At 48.1% G+C, this 23,209-nt stretch overlaps 1 protein-coding gene across 1 annotated transcript in view; it reads left to right on the top strand.

The window, feature by feature from the left end:
• Nucleotides 1-23,209, top strand: part of LPP (LIM domain containing preferred translocation partner in lipoma) — a 284,010-nt gene that overhangs the window by 147,963 nt on the left and 112,838 nt on the right. The window contains exon 4 of the mRNA XM_081190316.1: nucleotides 14,243-14,364. Within this exon, the coding sequence (XP_081046442.1) occupies nucleotides 14,243-14,364 (122 nt within the window). The remainder of the gene's footprint in view (nucleotides 1-14,242; nucleotides 14,365-23,209) is intronic.

The raw sequence follows: 23,209 nt of genomic DNA, 5'->3' as shown, positions 1-23,209 counted from the left end.
CATCTTCGTCTGCAACTCCTCTATTGTTGGTAATTCTGGTACTTTCCATTTTTGGGCTAACAAAGTTCTGGCAGCAGTTGTAGCAGACATAAATAACCTTTGATCTGCTTTTTCTATTTCCTCTCCCATCAAGCCTAGCAGGAAAGCTTCCGGCTTTTTTGGGAAAGTGTATTTAAATATCTTTTTCAATTCGTTATAAATCTGTTCCCCACCCCAATCCGTTGTATACAAATGAATAAGGTTAATCCAATATGACCTAATTACTGGATTCTGCTTCTTTTGTGGACATAAACATAGAAGGCACATAGAATTGGAGAGCTTGAAGGGACCACAAGAGTCATCTAGTCTATCCTGACTCAAAGCAGAATTAATACATTACATACCTCCCTCCCAGAGACATCACCTTGCCAACAAAGGTTCGTATAGTTAAAGCTCTGGTTTTCCCAGTAGTGATGTATGGAAGTGAGAGCTGGACCATCAAGAAGGCTCTGGTCCAGGGGGTCACGAAGAGTCGGACACGACTAAACGACTAAACAATAACACTGCAATGGAAAGGGCGACTTCTTTTTTATTTTTTAATATATATATTTTAGCAAAGGCGCTCTAGAACCAATTAACCGCAGGAGAACGAGTGACCGTCTTAGCAGTCCGAGGGACGGTCCACAGACAGGAATCCTTTTGAAGCCGTGCAAAGGCAAACTGGAGAGTGCAGGGTGTGGAACAGGAAGTTTTGCAAAGGTGAAACCGTATATGGAGGGACATGAAAAATTCATCGGGGAATTTAAGCTACTTCCAAAACGCATGAAATATTAAATGTTCCTGCCGAGAAGAGTGTGGTGTCGCTGATCAGTACAGCCTAGCCTACTTCATTCTCCTCCACCTCCCTGAGGTTGCTTCCAGTTGCGTTCTACTCATGAGTTGTTGTTGTTGTTTAGTCATTTAGTCATGTCCAACTCTTTGTGCCCCCCTGGACCAGAGCATGCCAGGCACTCCTGTCTTCCGCTGCCTCCCGCAGTTTGGTCAAACTCATGCTGGTAGCTTCAAGAACACTGTCCCACCATCTCGTCCTCTGTCGTCCCCTTCTCCTTGTGCCCTCCATCTTTCCCACCATCAGGGTCTTTTCCAGGGAGTCTTCTCTTCTCATGAGGTGGCCAAAGTCTTGGAGCCTCAGCTTCAGGATCTGTCCTTCCAGTGAGCACTCAGGGCTGATTTCCTTCAGAATGGAGAGGTTTGATCTTCTTGCAGTCCATGGGACTCTCAAGAGTCTCCTCCAGCACCAGAATTCAAAAGCATCCATTCTTCGGCGATCAGCCTTCTTTATGGTCCAGCTCTCACTTCCATATATCACGACTGGGGAAACCATAGCATTAAGTATACGGACCTTTGTTGGCGAGTAGACCCATTGAAATTAAGGGACCTGAGTAAGGACAGGAGAAGAGCCTGTTCAGTGGGTTGAGCGTCTGCCTTGCAAGTGGAGGCTCCCGGGTTCAGTCCCCAATGGCGTATCCAGGCAGGGCTGGGAGAACATCTCTGTCTGCAATCCTGGAGAGCCATGGCTGCCAGTCAGTGTAGGGAATACTGAGTGAGATGGACCAATGGTCTGACTCTGCATTAGGCAGCTTCTGATGGTCCTGGGAAGGCTCAGCCACCAATCGGGTAGTTCTTAGCCCTGTTTCCTGTGGTTTCCCCACCCTGCCTGACTCGCCGACCTGCTCCATGTCTGTGTGCACCCAACACATCTGAGACTCAGTTTGAATCAAGATTTAGGCCACAGACAGACCCAGTCAACAGCCGAATAAAGAAGGGGGCCACCACCAAAAAAAGGCCTTTCGTGTGTTCCAGCTGGGGTAATTGTACATTACTATTACCAGTGCTTTTTTCTAAAAATAAAAATAAAATAATGTTTAAGGGTACTCTCATTTTGACTCACCATTTTATAGTTCAAATCGGGGGAAATAAATACAGTAAATGGACAAAAGTACAAAGATTCACAAAAATGTTTAGGGGTATGCGTCCCCCCAGAAAAAAACACTGACTATTGCTATTTTGCACCCCACCAACTGAATGGGTGGGGAGGTTCCAATAGATATAAGAACACAATAAAACATCAAACACTAAAAACTTCCCTATACAAGGATGTCTTCAGACGTCTTCTAAAAGTTTCAGCTGCACAATTGAGTGGAGAAAAAGAAAATCCACGTGGCCATGATTTCTGGAGCTCATTGGCTATCGATTTTGTACTTGACACCCCACAAGTGGCAGATTTAGAAGCAAGTCCTCTGAGCTGATCTCAGCGATGGGCAGATTCATATAGGGATGCAGGTGGTGGAGTAAACCAGCCCCAAACTCTGAAGGGCTTTAAAGGCCGTACAAAGCAGTTTGAAATTGGGCCCCAAAGTGAACAGGGGCCAGGGTGGCAGCTGTGGTCTCGGAACAATCTGTTCCACTTGCCCCCACTCCAATGGAGAAACATCTGGGCAGCTGCATTTTGCACAGGGTGGAAATTTCCAGACTGTCTTCAAAAACAGCGCTATCTAGACGGCATTGCAGAACCTTACAGTGGTACCTCTAGTTGCGGACACGATCCGTTCTGGGGTGCCGTTTGCACCCTGAAAAGTCCGCAACTAGAGCAGTGCTTCTGCACAAGTGCGGAGTGCGATAGAGCGTTTCTGCGCATGTGCAAAGCACACAGAACACTTCTGTGCATGCGCAAAGCACACAAAATGCTTCTGCGCATGCATGCGTGGCAAAACCCGGAAGTATACCCTTCCAGGTTTGCCTCATTCACAAGCCGAAAAGACGCAACATGAACCTAACGCAACACAAAGTATGACTGTATTTCCGTTGGATTTGAGGGCCAGTGGGGAGGGGGGAAAAACCCTGAAAGATCTTGAGTAGATAGGAGTGTTCTCTCCTTCAGGCCTCTTGAAGTGAAGTAACCAAACCCCAGATTGCCTAAAAGCTTCTGTGAAGATGCCTGTGGACCATTTGGCTCCTGGGGAAGAGCACCCTGGCTGGAGCTCTTGAGAGGGAGAGAGCCTTTCAGCCTGCGGTCGAGGGGGCTGGCGGGGTGTCAAGTGTCAGGTCCAAAGTGGGGATCGATAGCTGATGAGCACCAGAAAGCTGGGGCAGGTGGGTTTTCTTTTTCTCCATTTGCGCTGCTCAAATGTGAAGGAAGGAGGAAGTACCGTATTTTTCGCTCTATAGGACACACTTTTTCCCCTCCAAAAATGAAGGGGAAATGTGTGTGTGTCCTATGGAGCGAATGGAGGCTTTCGCTGAAGCCTGGAGAGCGAGAGGGGTTGGTGCGCACTGACCCCTCTCGCTCTCCAGGCTTCAGGCAGCTATCCGCAAGCCTTCTGAGCGTGGCGGGAGTTCCCGCCGGGCTCCTAAGGCTTGCGGATAGCAGCCTGTTCTGGGGGCTGGGGTCAGGGGAAGCTCGGGCTTCCCCCACCCCTGCCCTGTAGCTAAAAATGAAGCCAAGACAGTGAGAGGGATCCATCCCGCTCGCTGTCTTGACTTCTGCCAAAGCCGCGTGCAGCGTCTCCCGGCTGGAGAGGTTGCACGTGGCTAAAGAGGAAGCCAAGACAGCGAGCGGGATGGATCCCGCTCGCTATCTTGGCTTCTTTGCTCTTTGGGGCTGGGGGGGGAATATATTTTTTTCTTTATTTCCCCCCCTAAAAAGTAGGTGCGCCCTATGGTCTGGTGCGCCCTATGGAGCGAAAAATACGGTAATCTAGAGAAGTTCGTGCAACTACTGAAAGCGAAGTGGGGATGGGGCCTCGAGGTTGCTGGATGAGGCCAGGGGCCCATCCAGTCCAGCATCCTGTTCTCACAGTGGCTGACCAGATGCTGCTTTTACGCTCGAATCCTGCTTGCTGGTTTCCCATAGGTATCTGGTCGGCCAAGATGAGAGCAGGATTCTGGACTAGTGTGGCCGTTGGCTTGATTCTGCAGGCTCTTGTCAAGTTCTTATGTTCCGTTCTTAGGGTCAAGAATAGGGCTGTGGAGTTTGCAGGGTGTTTGTGTGAGTATTTTGGCAGGGGATGCATGCAAGCAACAGAAAAGGCAATTGACGTAGAAGGCGGGCGGTCAGAAAGAGAAGGGCTGTGGCATCTGAATTGAAGCTGTTTCTCTGGCAAACGCCCATCCTTTCCATAGCCAAGCCCAGAAGACCAAAGGGGGTGTCTTATACCATGGTGACCCACAAAGGATAATTTGGATTATTTTCAGGCTGTTTCCTCTGGGAGAGAAGCACCGGTACCTCCCAATTGGGGCCAAAGGCCCAGCTCTACTGCTGAACTAGATTCAGAGGATGAGTCTGTCTTTGCCATCTGGTCTTCTGTAAGCCAGTGGCTATAGAACCAGGCACGGCCTCTTTAAGCACCCAGTCAGCTAGCCAGCTCCTCCCCGGCCACCCTCCAGGCCTGGTCAGCCTAAATAAAGGCTTCATTCCGGCTTGGCTTTCTGCAAAGGCAACATCTCCCAGAGCTGCTTTAGCAGGGGCAATTGGAGCTCTCCAAGGTGCTGTCTGTTCTCTTCTTCACCGGACGCTACCTGCTTCCTCTCCAAAACGCAAGTGTGCTGGGCCCGGGGGTACTCCGTGAAATGTGGTCCAGGACTGGTCCAGAATCTGAAGGTTCCGCTAGGAGCCAGTCCGACAGGGCCAAGGCAGGATGTGAGGCAGGAAACCAGGCAAGGACAGGTCCAGGATCTCAGGCAGGATCTGGCATACAGCAATGTTGTTCCAGAACCTGGGGCAGGGTCCGACAACCTTTTATCTTTGTTGGGGTAGTGGCCGGTCCTGATCCCCCGGCGACTCACCTCCCTGTTTCACCCAAAGGCAGGCACTTCTCCTGCAAGTACTCAGGTCTCTCCTTCTCTCAGACCTGAGTCTCTGCAGCTGGGGAGACGTCGGTGGGTTACTAGACCCAGAGGCCGCCTCAGCCTCCCATGACCCAACCGGTAGTGGAGCAGCTATAAGCGATGGCCCAGCTGGAGGCAAGGAGGTCATCCCCGCATCTGGAGCCAGGGCAGGCTCAGGCCCCGGACTCGGCCCAGGTGGTGCTTGTTGCAGGGGAACCTGCGCAGACTGGGACTCTTCAGGATCAGGCCCCAGACTTGGTTCAGATGATGCCTGAGGCAAAGGATCCAGTGCAGACTGAGTCTCCTCTGGTTCCGAGCCCGAGCCCAAGTCCCAGGCCATCACATCAAGCTCTCACTGATCTGGACAGTCATGGATGGACACATGCTGGGAGTGGGGGTTTGTGTGACCCTTGTCTCCTCTTTCTCCTCCTCCTCCTCCTCCTCCTCCTCCTCCTCCTCCTCCTCATCATCTTTTATCATAGAATTGTAGAGTTGGGTGGGACTCTTATTGCTTGTAAGCCGCTCTGAGCCCGGCCTTGGCTGGGGAGGGCGGGGTATAAATAAAAAATTATTATTATTATTATTATTATTATCTAGTCCAACCTCCTGCAATGCAAGAATCTCAACTAAAGCATCCATGACAGGTGGCCATCCAACCTTGGCTTAAAAAATTCCAGTTGTCCTAGGTTGGCCATTCAACTGTCAAACAGCTCTTGTCAGAGGGTCCTTCTTCTCCTTCTTCTCCTTCTCCTTCTTCTTCTTCTTCATCTTCACCAGCAAGTGTGCCCATAAAACTTCTGGTTCTGATCTCAGCTCACCCAGAGATCTCCTTCTTACTTGCAAGCCCAGAGCGTATGGCTTAAATATCACCACGCACATTTTCAAAAACCATCTTGGCTGCTGCTCATATCTGGCCTAAGCGATGCGTCAGTCCCCTGCACACGCCTGAGTGGAGGCCTGCCATGTGTGCCCGGGCGAAGCCGAGTGTTTTTCGATTGGGTAACCATCCACTTGGAATATTCCCGGCACGTCTCACTGCCCTAATCCACCCGGAATTTGATGGCTTCAGGAACGGGAGGAAAACATCCACATACGCCTTCGGCGGAGGGCAAATTATCGACTTCTGAAGCTGGAAACAGCAGAGCGGATTTCTGTTTGTTCAACATTTGGCTTCTTAGAATGATGGTGTCGCGAGGGAGTTACTTAAACAAATTGCTTTATTATTACAACGTGGCATGGAAGAATTAAGGAGTGTGTGTGTGTGTGGAACTGAACTTCTCCTTTTATCTCCCGTAAGAAAAGTTACTTCATTATCACTTTCTCTTCGTGTAAGCTCCTTGCTTTTAAGATGTAGCCTACCTCCTAGGGTATCACGGTTATTTATTCTGAGTTTTAGCCCGGATGTTTTCCACGTGGGCAATATTTAAACCTTATTTCATGTAATTATTATCATATCTTTGGGAGGTTTGTGCCAATTGGGCTGCATCTCTTTAATGTGCTGTCAGTGATGGAGGGGAGAAGAAGCAGTCAGGCTGGCTCTGGGCCTCCTCAGAGCTTCCACCTATGGGGAGGTACCCTGCCTCTCTGGGAACTATAGCGCAGAATTGGTAAACTCGGTGCAGAGTTAAGAGCCGTTGCTCACCCTTCACCAACCTGCTGACCTCCAGATGTTTTGAACCTCAACTCCAGCAGCCCCAGCTGGCATGAGAAGTGTGGTGTAGTGGTTAGAGCGCTGGCCTAGGACCTAGCAGACCAGGGTACTAGTTCCCAGGTGGCCATAAAGCTCACCAGTCTTCCAGCCTAAAATGGGCTGGAATTCCAGGCTAAATTGGGAAGGGGAGAACCCCACACTCACATACCTCTTGGCTGGGCCATGCTGTAGAATTGGCACTTTCTGGGAACGTGACGGAGACTATAATAGGTGTGATGGCCTGGGAATTGGATTCAGAGGCTGAACCTGAGGAATCCCAGCCTGCACAGGAGTCCCCACCTCCAGAACCAGCTGAGCAGGGGCTGGGGCATGAGCCTGAAGGGTCCTCACCTGTGCTGGGTCCTCAGGTGCAGGCACCAGCTGAGTCGGCTCTGGCTCCCTAGGTGATGGAGGACCCATTGCCTGCAGGTGCTCCACTCTCAGCCCCATCAGGGGAAATTGAAGTTGCCTCTGGGTCCAGTAACCCTCCAGCCTCTCCTGAGTTGCAGAGGCTCAGGGCAGAGAGGCGGAGGGAACTAAGTTCCCGCAGGAGGAGTGCTCGCCTGCAGGCCAGGAGAGGCGAGTCACCAGAGGATCGGGGCCACCCTATGCCTTGGGGCAGATAAAAGCCAGGCAGCTCCAGCCCCAAGTTGCGGGAGCAACATCGTTGGTTGTTGGTTCCAGCCTGATCCCTGACCTGCTTCCCTGCCGGAGCTCCTGACCTCACCCGACGCCCTGCCCTGCACCCAGCTTCGACTTCTACGGACTGCCTTCCTATTGCACCATCGACCTCGGACTGGACTCGGACCTCACCTCTTGGCTAGCCCCCGGGACCAGTACAATAGGATTAATAAAACAGGACGGGCATTGTAATAGGATCAAAAGTGAGAAGGACTTTGGGAACACATTCAAAGCCAAAAGAAAGGGCATCTGTTTGGGAGAGAATGAAGGCTACCTATGACTTCTAGTAATAAATACATAGACACAGAGCTTGTGCAGAAAGCACTCTTGTGCAATTGAAAGAGATGGTGGGCAACTTCAGAAGGTGGGTGCATTTTAAGTGCTTCACCGCCAAATGTGTGAACAGCCTTGCGTTTGAAGTGATATGAAAGCTTTTGTCTGCTGTGTTCGATCTGCAACGGCTCTGTCATCTTTTCCCTTGGCGGTGGCTTCAATGGCCTTGATTTTAAATCAGCCCACTTTGCCGCGTGTCCTGACCTTGCACGGAAGCCGGAGCAACGATTGGCCTTTAAAAACTCTCCCCTGGGTGGCAGCAAAGCTGTGCCTGGCTAGGGGTTGGTGGAAGGTGTGTGTCTCTGCGGCCGAGCAGGGTGTGGGATTGGGAATCAAACCAGGTATGATTTATCAAGGAGCACCTCAACGGGCTGCTTTTGTAGTTGGCTAGTTGGATGGGTTCATTGGCTGGGTGCATTGATACCCACTCGCTGGATCATCACCTTGTTGTGGTGAGTGGGCTTGCATGTTCCTATGACCCTTGTGAGCGAAGCCATCGGGAATCTCGTACTCCCAGCAGGGTCACCCAAGGCAGTAAGGTCAAAGGGAAGGAGCTAGACAAAGACTGATCCAAGAAGTCCTCAACGGCAGAACAGGTGGGCGATAACAAGCAGTATGTTACAACAGCTGTGAAGGTGGATGAAGGCTGCAGCAGATAGGAATCTACCAGTTTGTTGTGACTACTTTATGCCATCAGAACAGAGCCCTACTGCAAAGACTGTGCATTGGTTAGCATGCACTGATCTACACACATGAAGCAAATTCACATACAGGGGTCTTCCAAAAACCCACCGTGTTTATGGAAAACAATCTTACTCGGCTACGAGTGATCGCCAAAGAAAGAAAGAAAGATTGATGATAACACCAGAGAATTGTAGAGTTGGAAGAGACCCCCAAGATTACAGAATCATAACGCGGTAGAGTGGGAAGGGACCCTGAGGGACATCTAGTCCAACCCCCTGCAATTCAGGAATCTCAGCTAAAGCATCCCTGATAGATGGCCATCCAACCACTGCTTAAAGACCTCCAAGGAAGAAGGTAAAGGACCCCAGACAGTTAAGTCCAGTCGTGAACGACTCTGGGGTTGCGGCGCTCATCTCGCTTTACTGGCTGAGGGAGCTGACGTTTGTCCGCAGACAGTTTTTCTGGGTCATGTGGCTAGCATGACTAAGCTGCTTCTGGCAAAACTAGAGCAGCGTACAGAAACACCGTTTACCTTCCCGCCGGAGTGGTACCTATTTATCTACTTGCACTTCAAACTGCTAGGTTGGCAGGAGCAGGGACTGAGCAACGGGAACTCACCCCGCCGCGGGGATTTGAACCACCGACCTTCCAATCGGCAAGGCCAAGGCTCAGTGGTTTAGACCACAGCGCCACCCGTGTCCCCAAAGGAAGGAGAGTCCACCACCAATATTGCAAAGGAATAAAACATGGGGAGCTGAACTTAAACTTGGAGAAATATAATTTGGGAGACACCGGAAATGACAAATTTGTACCTCACTCTTTGCAATGTGGGGAAATCTGGTTCTTTCGGAGGAAATCTCGCCACCCGCTGTGACTGACGTGGTTCGCAGGTTAGTAAGGGACCTCCTGGCTTTGAAATCTGCAAGTCCGTATCGTGGATCAGGGCCAGTCACGGTACAGACAAGAGAATGGTTATACCTTGTGTTGCCAAAATAGCTTGTACTGCCTGGAACGGCCTCCGCAGAATCCGCGTGGCCAGAACGCCTTCCGTTTGCGTGCCTTAATTGCGGATAAATACTGTGCTGTTTGAAGAAATGTCTTTTAAAAGCCAGATCCCTGGTTCGCTGTTGGGATCAGTGGGGCGCTAATGCGCCTGCCTCCCGGCTGAGAGCGCCTAATTCAGCATCTCATCTTGCCGGCACACTCTCGGCCTAACTGATTTCGCCTCTTGACGGGCTTGAAATCAACAGGAAGGCTAATTGCCATTCCTCCCGCATCAGACGACGAGTCCTGGAGTAATTTGCCCCAGATAAGAAGCAGACGAACCAGCCCTTCTAATGAGATCCCCCGAAATGTCTTCTTTGCTTCCGAATTTTCTCTCCTCCCTGCTAGGAGATGCTGGAGAAGGTTAAAGCTGCTTTAGTCTTGATAGCTTCGAACAAAGGGCGACCCCTCACTGCACACTGGCTCACAGTGGAATCTCACTGCAGGCTCGGGGTCAACCCTACACAAATTGGAGTCCCTAAGACGGTTGGATGGTGCCAGTGTGGTGTAGTGGTTAAGAGCGGTTGACTTGTAATCTGGGGAACCGGGTTCGCTTCCCTACTCCTCCACATGCAGCTGCTGGGTGACCTTGGGCCAGTCACACTTCTCTGAAGTCTCTCAGCCTCACTCACTGCACAGAGTGTTTGTTGTGGGGGAGGAAGGGAAAGGAGAATGTTAGCCGCTTTGAGACTCCTTAAAGGGAGTGAAAGGCGGGATATCAAATCCAAACTCTTCTTCTTCTGTGTTGTTTTTGCTGCATTAGCAGCACCAAAGTGAGCTCTCCAGGTCGCAAGCCTGGACAGCGTTTCTGGGGGTCCTGGGCTGCCCAGGAGACAAAAGCCCTCTCTCGGCCTTGCTGATGTGGCTCAAAAGAAACTCCCAATCACTTTCTAAACACCAGTTTGTCTAAAGTTAAGTTTGTCTAAACAAAAATGTTTTTAGCAAGTGCTGAAAAGGGTAAAGTGATGTTGCATACCTAATAGTGATAGGCAGCAATAAAAATACATGAGGCCTCTCTGCAAATTCCCCCCCCCCAAAAAAAAATATTTGGTGGCATCTCAAAGCCAACTCAGAGTATGGACCCTCGCTCTGCATGAACTTTATGGACCTTTGGAGACAGAGGAGATTGGATTTCACATATGCACACAAAAGCCATATACACTGGGCACCAGCTCTGCCCCCAGTGGGCTGGGGAAACTCAGCCAGATGGACAAGGTATAAATAAATTATTATTATTATTATTATTATTATTATTATTATTATTATTATTATTATTATTATTACAGATTGGTTGATATTTGATCCCCTTGCAAATTCCTGTATTTTGCCTCCTCCTTTGTGCCATTTGGACATTTTTGAATTAGGTGTCGGCTGAAAGCAACACAGGGACGCGGGTGGTGCTGTGGTTTAAACCACTGTGCCGCTTGGACTTGCCGATCGGAAGGTCAGCGGTTCAAATCCCCGCGACGGGGTGAGTTCCCGTTGCTCGGTCCCTGCTCCTGCCAACCTAGCAGTTCGAAAGCACGTCAAAGTGCAGGTAGATTAATAGGTACTGCTCTGGCGGGAAGGTAAACGGCGTTTCTTTGCACTGCTCTGGTTTTGCCAGAAGCGGCTTAGTCATGCTGGCCACATGACCTGGAAAAACTGTCTGCGGACAAACGGTGGCTCCCTTGGCCTGTAGAGTGAGATGAGTGCCGCAACCCCAGAGTTGTTCGCGACTGGACTTAACTGTCAGGGGTCCCTTTACCTTTACCTAGAAACCAACACAAAGCAGGTATGGATCTCGCTCCATGCTTATGTTAGCCTTGCTGTTAAGAAAACCTGCCACTGCCTTTCGCATCCTGCGAGCAGCTCCTCTCCAACAGCTTGGATTTCCAGGAGGGTACCTCACCTGAAAGACGAAAACCAGAGCCGACAAGCTCACGGCGAGGATATGTGAGAAGCTGCCCCCCGGAGAGTCTGTTTAGACTCGAGCCGCGTCTTCAACCATCTGGTACCGACAAGGCTTCCCAAATCACGGCTTGGGCTGCTTGTTCCAGACATCAATATTATTTATGTATATAATCAAATCTCTATAAACAGCCGCAGCGTGTGTTCGGGAGCCTACCGGAATATATCTCAGCAGAAGAGAGGCAAACACCAGAGGCGCAGAACTTTATGGGGAAGGGGAGAAAACATCCGCCAAGCTGTCAAGGTTGTAATAAAGCCATCTTTATTTAGTGGCACCCTGGCCATCTCCAGGGTCTCAGTCGGGCGCCGGTGATGTGCAGTGTGCGTTCTGAACGCCGCACAGGTACGGAGTAGGCCTGAAATTTATGCGAGGGGTTTATGTTCTGGGGACTCGCACACAAAGGCATCATCACGCAAGTTCGGGAAGACACACTGGGATCTCCCCCTCTGGAGATTTAGCCTTGGGGGGCAATTTCTCTCAGTGGAAATTCAGAAAGTGGGCCAAAGATGTGACAAAATCGGGAGGGAGGTGGCTCCCTTTTTCTGTCCCAGCAGCAGCAGGACACATGGAGCAGACGTCTCCGGGGTTGCCGGGCGGGCTGTGAGTGGATAGCCGGCCGCCAGCCAGGCAGTGAGAATTCTGTCCCACCTTAAGGAACAGACGTGTGGAATTGTTGTGTGTCACATGTCTGTTTACATTCCAGCACAGTATGCTGGGAACGTCCGTTTGTGTTTAGCTTTCTGTTCTACTTTGGACACAAAGGAGATCAGACATGTTTCCTTTTGTCCTGATCTACGCTTAATAAAAAGGGACGTGGGTGGCGCTGTGGGTTAAACCACAGAGCCTAGGACTTGCCGATCAGAAGGTCGGTGGTTCGAATCCCCGTGATGGGTGAGCTCCTGTTGCTCGGTCCCTGCTCCTGCCAACCTAGCAGTTCGAAAGCACGTCAAAGTGCAAGTAGATAAATAGGTACCGCTCCGGCGGGAAGGTAAACATCGTTTCCGTGCGCTGCTCTGGTTCGCCAGAAGCACCTTAGTCATGCTGGCCACATGACCCAGAAGCTGTACGCCGGCTCCCTCGGCCAGTAAAGCGAGATGAGCACCGCAACCCCAGAGTCGGCCACGACTGGACCTAATGGTCAGGGGTCCCTTTACCTTTACCTTATGCTTAATAAAACCTGCTTGTAAATATGCTCATACAGCCTCTCGTGCCACTTCTGTCTGCGCAGCGTTTTCTCTGCTGAATAGCGTGCTCAGTCTTCTAAAGCCTGGGTCACAGATTTATGCTGCACCAAGGACCGGAATATGCCTGGCACCCCGACCAGTGGGCCGGGGCCGGCTGGGGGCCTGCAAATTGCCCCCATTTCCTTGGGTGCATGCCAACAGCCAGGCCCTCCCTTGCCAGGATGGAGCCCCCTCTCATTGCCCACCCCTTTCAGCATCTCGTGGTGGCGCGCCACACGCTTCTTATGCCATGGCTGCCGCCGCTGCCGTGTGCAACAGGTTGCTGCTGTTCTGGGTTGTGCCCTCAGATCCTTCCTGCCCTAGGGCTGCCGGAGAACCCCCAGCCGAGGTTCATCAGTACGGAAGCAGGCTAGCAGCACAGCGGCTTCTGGGCCTGACAGGCAGATCTTCCTGTGGGCACACTACAAGCTAGTTGCAGTGCCCCATCTCTTTCGCACCTTGCCCCGGGCACTGGCAACCAACGCTATGCCACTGTCTCCCTGACAGCTCTCCTTTCCTTAATGGGCTCTGTGGCAGTTGTGTGAGGCTTCTGGGAGGCCGTGGGAGATCTCTCAGGGCCTTCCCAAGATCTCAGATGGCCCCAGAGTATCTTGTGGGGTCCCACAATTTCCCCAGAGCCCCATAAGCAAAGTGGAGGACTTACAAACTCTTTCCATGCCACAGAAAGAGCTTTATAAGAACTCCAGCTTGCTTAGCAGGGATCTGGAAAGGTCCACTGGAACGAGCACCCTGTGGAAGGCCTCAGATGGCAATTGCAGGGTCTGAGGCTCCCAGCTTTTGCTAGAGCAGGCATGTCCAACACGTAGATCATGGGGGGGGGGGGTTCCAGGTAGATCGTGGGATCCCCAGGGTGCTCCTGATCGATCCCCCAGAAAAGCTCAACAACTCTGGGGCACCCCTTCCCAAAAAAGGATCAACAACTCTGATCAACCCCACCCCCCAAAAAAAAGATCAACAACTCTTGGCAATGGGTAGATCACTGCCATCAATGAGTAGATCACAGTCTCTTGGGAGTTGGACGTGCCTGTGCTAAGAGCATTGCTTCTCAGACTTTTTTCTCTGAAGTACACTTTCAGAATAAAAAATTGCTCATGCCGCACTGAATTTTGTATTGATAAGATATACATCGGAAAACAAAAAGGAACAGCTCCCAGCAGTGCTTGATTTATAACACAGAACACAGCGGTCACAGGACAGCCAGAAAGTATAAAACAACGCAGCTACATAAGAAGATTAATCAATCCCACAATATAACTATCAATGAGCCTCTTGCAGACGTACCTTGAGTATTTTATGCAAACCCAATGAGAGGTGTGATCTTGCTTTTGCCGGGTAATCCCATTTATATAAGGTCTCATTTGAGACAAACCAACTCTCCTTTCCGCATCAACACAAAGAAGCCTTTGTATTTTCCAATCTTTCATATGTGTCAGAGCTGGAAATCTCTGCTCACAGCAATATGTCGTGGAGAACTGTAGAAGAACAGCCAACGCTCTTGAAGAAAGATATAGATACTGTTTCTGGTTGTATATCCCACCAAATTACTTTGATATTATCTTGTCCTATACTAAACTGAAATGTTTCAAGGTTTCTTTGATTGCCCTCGAATGTTCCCTCCACACTTTTCCTGCCATACCCTGGGGGAACCTGTGGCCTAGGGGGATATTGTATTTATCTTGTGTTCAGCTTGATCATTGATGGGTGTGGTTCAAATAATAAAATTATTATTATTATTCCTGTCATCTATAGGTGACTTCCCACCACCACCACCACCTCCACCTCCTTCTGATGATCTTGGGAATCCTCCTCCACCGCCGCCCAGTGCCTTTCTTCCTCCTCCTCCTCCTGATGAAGCCATGTTCAATGTTCAGGTAAGAAGGCATCCATGGTGCTGCCAAGGGCACGGATGGGGTTCTTGTGGTGCCCGGCTGTGGTCAAGGCGAATCAAGTGCCCATGGTGCTAGGTGCTGTACAGCGGCACCAAAAGAAAGAGCTGCTTCACGTGGCTTGTAGTTAAACTGTGGAACTCCCTGCCACAGGAGGCAGTGATGGCCAAATTTGTGGAGGAATTGTGCTTGAGTTCTGCTTGGTGTATCTGGTCGCCCACGGCGAGAACAAGATGCTAAATGGGCCATTGGACTGACCAACAGGCCTCTTTGTATTTTCTTAGAACGGTACCTAAAAAATCCCAGTCTTATTGCTTTCTCATTATATGTTAAACCATCACTTGTATTTACTTTATTTATAATGTTAGTCTTCCTTTCCTTTTTAATCCCCCCCATTCTAGCACTGTTGTTGTTTAGTCATTTAGTCATGTCCGACTCTTCGTGACCCCCTGGACCAGAGCACGCCAGGCACTCCTGTCTTTCACTGCCTCCCGCAGTTTGGTCAAACTCATGCTGGTAGCTTCGAGAACACTGTCCCACCATCTCGTCCTCTGCTGTCCCCTTCTCCTTGTGCCCTCCATCTTTCCCAACATCAGGGTCTTTTCCAGGGAGTCTTCTCTTCTCATGAGGTGGCCAAAGTCTTGGAGCCTCAGCTTCAGGATCTGTCCTTCCAGTGAGCACTCAGGGCTGATTTCCTTCAGAATGGAGAGGTTTGATCTTCTTGCAGTCCATGGGACTCTCCAGAGTCTCCTCCAGCACCAGAATTCAAAAGCATCCATTCTTTGGCGATCGGCCTTCTTTATGGTCCAGCTCTCACTTCCATACATCACTACTGGGAAAACCATAGCTTTAATTATATGGGCCAGTGTCGGCAAGGTGATGTCTCTGCTTTTTAAGATTCTGTTTTTTAAGATAAAAAACAGCAAATAATGGAACCCAAAGAACAAAACAATAGCCCTCCTCCCCACAGATCTTTTTAAAAGGCTGTAGGATATGAATCAGCCCAAGGCCTTGTTGAACTGGTCACATTTGGGGCAGAAGAGGCTGCCTGATATTGAATCACACTGGGGGCTCCCTCACCCAGCTGTTGCCTCTTGCCTCTCCTGAACGCAAAGCAAAACTCCCTTACCTGAACTCTGATAGAAAGGCGAATTTTCGCCCGGAGCATGAGAAGGGTTCGCTTCCTCCGAGAACATCAGGAGAGCCTGCAGGATCAGACCCAAAGGCCACCTACTCCAGCAGAGCCTCTCTTTGTATCGTGGTGACCAGACAGATGTATCTGGGATGCCCAGAAGCAGAATAGGTGCAAGGGAGTCTTCTCCCCATTCACACTCCCCAGCGAATGGTGCTCATCTGGGGATGTTGGAGAATTTGGGATGGCTTTGAAAGAGGACTGGACAAAGCAAAAACAGAAACGGAAATTGAAATTGCCAGCGTTCCCTTATTTACCCCAGGTCTGGAACGGAAACCAATGTGATGTCCGTATTTGGAATTCACGACTTTGGTTGCTTTCAGTCTGCAAATCTTACATAAAGGATTGCATTTCCCACCCACCTCAATCGGTATTGCGCTCCCTTTTAATACCGCCCCCTTTTTTAAGAATAGCAACATTGGACGGCCTTATCAAGGCTATCTGAGGACTGCAATATCTCAAGGACCACCCCTTTCCATATGAACCTACCTGGACCCTGAGATCATCTTCTGAGGCCCTTCTTCGTGTGCCTCCTCCTCGAGGAGGGTGGCAACACGAGAACAGGGCCTTCTCTGCAGTGGCTCCTGTCTGTGGAATGCACTCCCCAGGGAAGTTCACCTGGCGCCTTCATTATACACCTTTAGGTGCCAGGCAAAAATGTTCCTTTTTAAGCAGGCCTTTGGTTGATCTGATGGACATCCTAAAATGTGCTTTTTGTTGGTTTATTTTTATTTTTATTATGTATTTTGTGGTTTTATTCTGTGAACCGCCCTGAGACCCCCCTGGTATAGGGCAGTATATAAATTCAATTAATAATAATAATAATATTAATAATCTCCCAACCACCCCATGGGGTTTCTTCAGATAATCTTTGGCAGCCAGATGGGCAAGGTATAAGTAATAAATCATTATTCTTATATTATTCTGAGCCATTGGATGGTACAATGAACTCCCTAACTGGGTAATGGACTCTCCTTGCATGGAGGTTTTCAAGGACATGGAATCATAGAATCATAGAGTTGGAAGAGACCACAAGGGCCATCGAGTCCAACCCCCTGCCAAGCAGGAAACACCATCAGAGCAGTCCTGACATATGGTTGTCAAGCCTCTGCTTAAAGACCTCCAAAGGAGGAGACTCCACCACACTCCTTGGCAGCAAATTCCACTGTCGAACAGCTCTTACTGTCAGGAAGTTCTTCCTAATGTTTAGGTGGAATCTTCTTTCTTGTAGTTTGGATCCATTGCTCCGTGTCCGCTTCTCTGGAGCAGCAGAAAACAACCTTTCTCCCTCCTCTATGTGACATCCTTTTCTATATTTGAACATGGCTATCATATCACCCCTTAACCTCCTCTTCTCCAGGCTAAACATGCCCAGCTCCCTTAGCCGTTCCTCATAAGGCATCGTTTCCAGGCCTTTGACCATTTTGGTTGCCCTCCTCTGGACACGTTCCAGTTTGTCAGTGTCCTTCTTGAACTGTGGTGCCCAGAACTGGACACAGTACTCCAGGTGAGGTCTGACCAGAGCAGAATACAGTGGCACTATTACTTCCCTTGATCTAGATGCTATACTCCTATTGATGCAGCCCAGAATTGCATTGGCTTTTTTAGCTGCCGCGTCACACTGCTGGCTCATGTCAAGTTTGTGGTCAACCAAGACTCCTAGATCCTTTTCACATGTACTGCTCTCAAGCCAGGTGTCACCCATCTTGTATTTGTGCCTCTCATTTTTTTTGCCCAAGTGCAATACTTTACATTTCTCCCTGTTAAAATTCATCTTGTTTTTTTTTGCCCAGTTCTCTAATCTGTCAAGGTCGTTTTGAAGTGTGATCCTGTCCTCTGGGGTGTTAGCCACCCCTCCCAGTTTGGTGTCATCTGCAAATTTGATCAGGATGCCCTTGGGTTTGATCAGGATGACATATTGGGTCCCATCTCTCAGGGATTCTCTAGGCGTCCTTTCTGCACTGCAGGGGGTTGGACTAGATGACCCCTGGGGGTATCAATTCTATGAGAAGATGAGACTTGGGAGGGCGAGTTCTCCCACGGCTCAGTTACGGAGGGCGAAGATGGAATTCCCGTCAGAAGTATTTTCTGCGGCGACGGGCGCATGCGGATGGTGTCTCTGCATGACCCGTTGGTGACATTCTGTCGACTGGCTGAGAACGAGAGCTTCTGGTTTGTTGAGAATCTCTCCCCAGTCGCGGCTGCCGGACTTGTCCTGCGCCAGGAAGCCTCCCTTCTCCTCCTCCTACGATTGTTCGGCGTGCCACCTTGCCGCCAGAGACCGTTAATTCTATTTAATGGCTAATTAAACGCTAATTCATGCTGCATTTGGAACAGGATTAAGGTCGGCGGGGGTGGGAGCCAGCAAAGAAACGGGAAGCTCTCACAGTGGCCATAATTATCGATAATGAGCTCTGGGCTGTAATTTTATTAATTAAAAGGGGAGAGAAGAGGCAATATCCTCTGGAGCTGTTCTCCGTCAGAAAGAGTGCTGGTGCTGGGAAGAGGTTTAATGACCTTTTCGGATGGGCTTGGGTCTTGGTCTTCATCCCCAGATGGGACGCAAGTGGGGGGGCAAAGGAGCTGGGGGGGTTTGGGGGGGGCAGAAGATGCCGCACCACCTCCTATTCCCTCTTAACGCTGAAAACACACCCCAAGACACAGAGGTTTTCCCCAAAAACAGTGTAATTTCCAAGCCAGATGCAGCTTTAATTCTAGCCAAGCAATAATGAGTTGTCTTTACAACAACATAAACCGATTTGATGTGCAAAGTAGTTTCTCTGTGTTCTTCCGCCTCCCTGCGACCGAGATAACATCCATGGGTCTCTTGTTTTTCCTGCATTTGCTATTGGCCAAATGCATCCAGTATTGATGCGTTAGTATAATTCCCCAGAAAGCAGGGTTAAAGTCACCTGAGGGTAGCTTTCATTTTAGAATTCTTCTTTATATATAATTTTTATGGAGTTTTCAATTTTACATTTCAAAAGAAACATTTTGCGAACTTCAAAATATCCAGTGACTTCCCTTCTTCTCCTTCCATGGTTCATTTTAAGTATCGTACATTCCTGAATATTTTACTGTAACCATTCAAATCAGTTTTCCACTTTTACATCCATCAAAAATCATTTACTCCGTTGAATTGATCTTACTGCTGCCAGCGTTTTCAGGTGTATACAGTTATTTTCCAGATATTCAATAAATGTATTCTACTCTTCTTTAAATATATGTTCTTCTTGCTCTCTTATTCAACGTGTTGAATCTGCAAGTTCTTCATACTCTATCAATTTAAGTTGTCGATCCTCTTTAGTTGGGGCTAACAAAACATAGGCCACAGTTGTTGCATACATAAATAACCTTTTCTGACACCTAGGAATTTCTGTCAGGGTTATTCCCAACAGGAAAGACTCTGGTTTTGCGGGGAAAGTGGTTTCAAAAATGTTTTTCAATTCATTATAAATCATTTCCCAATATCCTTTTACCTTGTTTCATGTCCACCACATGTGAAAAAAGGCTCCCTCTGCTTCTTTACACTTACAACACATATCTGATTCTGTTTCATAAATCTTAGCCAACCTACTCGGAGTTAGGTACTATCTATGAATCATTTTCAAATAATTCTCTTTCAGTGAATAGGTAAAGGTAAAGGGACCCCTGACCATTAGGTCCAGTCGTGGCCAACTCTGGGGTTGTGGCGCTCATCTTGCTTTACTGGCCGAGGGAGCCGGCGTTCAGCTTCTGGGTCATGTGGCCAACATGACTAAGCCGCTTCTGGCGAACCAGAGCAGCGCAAGGAAACGCCGTTTACCTTCCCGCCAGAGTGGTACCTATTTATCTACTTGCACTTGACGTGCTTTCAAACTGCTAGGTTGGCAGGAGCAGGGACCGAGCAACGGGAGCTCACCACATTGCGGAGATTCGAACCGTTGACCTTCTGATCAGCAAGTCCTAGGCTCTGTGCTTTAACCCACAGCGCCACCCACGTCCCTATCTTTCAGTGAATAACTTGCAGTAAATTTCAGGGTGCTTTCCCAAAGTTTCTCCAAGAAGTGAAGATGTATATTGTGTCCTATATCTGTTGCCCAGTGTTTCATTGAAGCTTTAACTAGCTCGGCTTTTGTTTCCCATTCTGACAAAAAATTACACATTTTAGACAGAAGTTTATCCTTATTTTGTTTCTTTTTCAAATTGGGAGCTTTGATCCAGAAATCCATTCTTTCTATCTCATTTAAACATGTTGTATATCTGGTGAAATTGCAACCAATCTGTAACTTGGCTCCTTAAGTTTTCCATTGATTTCAATCTGGGTTACCCCCCACCCACTGTAAAATCCAGCAGATCCCTGTAAATTGCCCATTGTCTGTCCATATTAACTTTTAATTGTAATTGCTTCATTGGGAGATGCCTGTTGTCTTTGTCCATGGAGTTTTCTTGGCAGGGATACTGGAGTGGCTTGCCGGTTCCTCCTCCAGGTGGATCACGTTTGGTCAAAACTCTCCACTATGACCTGTCCATCTTGGGTGGCCCTGCACGGCATAGCTCATAGCTTCTCTGAGTTATTCAAGCCCCTTCGCCATGGCAAGGCAGTGATCCATGAAGGGGTATCTCATTGAGAGATAGCCATAAAGGTTTTTTTTTTTTTCCAGCCGATTTTTATATTTCTCCCAGTCTCTATACACATTCTTCCTAAGAATGTGGTTCAAAAAACTCTTATGGATTTTAGCCTTCCCATACCAAAGACATGCATGCCAACTGAATTTTAATTTATGACCTTCTAAATCTAAAATGTCTGCATTGTCCAATACTATCCATTCTTTCAACCAACACAAACAAGCTACCTCATAATACAATTGCAGATCTGGCAGGACATAGCCTTCTCTTTTGTTTATATCTATCATCCAATGGCATTTCAGGCCCGGCTCAATGGAGACGAATCGCAGCTCTCCTGGTTAGCAGGGTGACTTGAGTACGTTCTCAGAGTTGACTCAAGAGGGATCACGTCCCCATTTTTAAAGGACAGCAGCTGCCATGCCTCGCTCCCCCCCCTCCCCTGGCTTCATTCTCAGCACACAAATATGCAGCACATCTTGGATGAGAAGCCCAAGAGGAGCTTTGCTTCCAGGCTGCTTCCTTCCTTACTCTGCTATCCTTGTTTTTTTTTCTTTTTTCTTTTAAAAGATATTTATTAAAATTTTCAAGATATTACAAAATGAAAAAAGAAAAAAGAAAAATACAAAATAATTAAAAAAAAACCAGTTAAAAACAACTCAATCTTTCCATTACTTATTTTTCATTAGCTTGTTTCCCGGACCTCCTCGCATCTCCCTTTTTTGTATTCCAGTTCAGTTTGTTAGTTCAGCAAATCCTTCCCCTCTTTATTTATCCTAATCTTTAATCTTAAAATATTGTGACATTAAATTTTTACCTATTAGTAAATGTTTCATATTCCCTTATAGTATTACAGCTAAAAACCACTTAATTTCTATCCAACATCATTCTAACATTCATTAATTTTACAGTGGTGCCTTGCAGGACGAAAAGAATCCCTTCTGTGATTCTCTTCGTCTAGCGTTTGTTTGTTTTTTTTTGTCTTGCGAAGCAAGCCCATTGAAGGATTAGCGGATTGGCGCTATTAGCGCTATTAGCGGCTTTTAGCAGCTTATCTGCTGATCGGATCAGCTGATAAGCGCCTTAGCGGCTTAGAAAAAGGGGGGGGAGGAAAAAACCCTGCAGGTTTTTTCGTCTTGCGAAGCAAGCCCATAGGAAATTTATTTTGCGAAGCACCTCCAAAACGGAAAACTCTTTCGTCTAGCGAGTTTTCCGTCTTGCGAGGCATTCGTCTTGCAGGGCACCACTGTACAATATTTCTGTAAATAGTCTTTAAACTTTTTCCAATCTTCTTCCACCGACTCTTCTCCCTGGTCTCGAATTCTGCCAGTCATTTCCGCCAATTCCATATAGTCCATCACCTTCATCTGCCATTCTTCCAGAGTGGGTAAATCTTGTGTTTTCCAATACTTTGCAATAAGTATTCTTGCTGCTGTTGTGGCGTACATAAAAAAAGTTCTATCCTTCTTTAACACCAATTGGCCAACTATGCCCAGGAGAAAGGCCTCTGGTTTCTTCAGGAAGGTATATTTAAATACCTTTTTCATTTCATTATAAATCATCTCCCAGAAAGCCTTAATCCTTGGGCACGTCCACCAAAGGTGAAAAAAATGTACCTTCAGTTTCTTTACATTTCCAACATTTATTGTCGGGCAAGTGATAAATTTTTGCAAGCTTGACTGGGGTCATATACCACCTGTATACCATTTTCATAATATTCTCTCTTAAGGCATTACATGCCGTAAACTTCATACCTGTGGTCCATAACTGTTCCCAGTCGGCCATCATAATGTTATGTCTAACATCTTGTGCCCATTTAATCATAACAGATTTCACAGTTTCATCCTGAGTATTCTATTTCAACAGCAAGTTATACATCCTTGACAAAATCTTTGTTTTGGGTTCTAACAGTTCTGTTTCTAATTTTGATTTTTCCACCTGGAATCCATTTTTTTTGTCCAAATTGTATGCCTCCATTATTTGATAATAATGAAGCCAGTCTCGCACTTTGTTTTTTAATTTTTCAAAACTCTGCATATCCTTGTTTTTTTCAATAATTTATTATTATTGGGGAATTATATAACCCATCAGTGTCTTGACAGCGGTTGTAAATTGATGCTTTGTTGCCTGAGATCCAAAGGGCCTTGGTGGAACAGGTGGGCAAGGGGAGCGTCCCCCCTCAAAAAAATTCTCCCCCCTGCTGCCCAAGAGCATCTTCTATTACCACCCAACAAGCCAGATTTCAAGGTGCTCAGAGAAACCTCCAGTGCAGAACAAAGCCCCCAGCTCCTTGCAGAGCAAAATGGGGGAAGTGCTTTTGACACCCCTGTTCTCCACCGTTCATAAGTGAGGTGGGCTGTAACGCGATAGCAAAGGATCTGCTTTGAATGCAAAACGACCCAGGTTGAGCCCCCTGCATATCCAGGAAATGCCCCCTGCCTGGGGGGGGGCAGTCAGTGTAGACAACACATAGCTCAATCAATGGCTTGGTCTGGTACGAGGCAGCTTCCATCGCCACCCTTCAAATTGCTGAAGGCTTTGCAGAATCACACCCAGCGATTACGCCCCAGAACACACTGTAACCCCATCCCTTGAGAGACGCGTCTGAATTCTTAAGCTGGGGAAAGGCGGAGATCTGTGGCAGAGTTATTTCCCTGACATTCAGAAGGTCCTGGGTTCAAATCCTGCCCTCTCCAGGTAGAGTTGGGATCATCTCTTGCCTGAGACCCTGGAGAGTCTCTGCCAGCCCAGTGTGGACAATACTGCAGCATTTTTTCCTGGTTGTTCTCAGGTTGTTGGTGAGACATCACCATTATTATCACCTTTTCCTAGATTGTTTCTAAATTCTTTGGGTTCCAAGTTGTTTTTATCACAGAGGCACTGTCGTCGTCATTGTCATCGTCGTCATCATCTATTATTTATAGAGTTTTCCCCAACCACTCTGGGTGGCTAACAACAGAATTAAAAGCACAATAAAACATCATGCATTTAAAAACTTCCCTATACAGGGCTGCCTTCAGGTGTCTTCTAAAA

This window comes from Podarcis bocagei (genome assembly GCF_964188305.1).
Source record: "Podarcis bocagei genome assembly, chromosome: 4".
NCBI classification, from domain to species: Eukaryota; Metazoa; Chordata; class Lepidosauria; order Squamata; family Lacertidae; genus Podarcis; species Podarcis bocagei.
The sequence above is the reverse complement of the archived record's forward strand: the minus strand, read 5'-3'. Positions and strand labels throughout refer to the sequence as shown.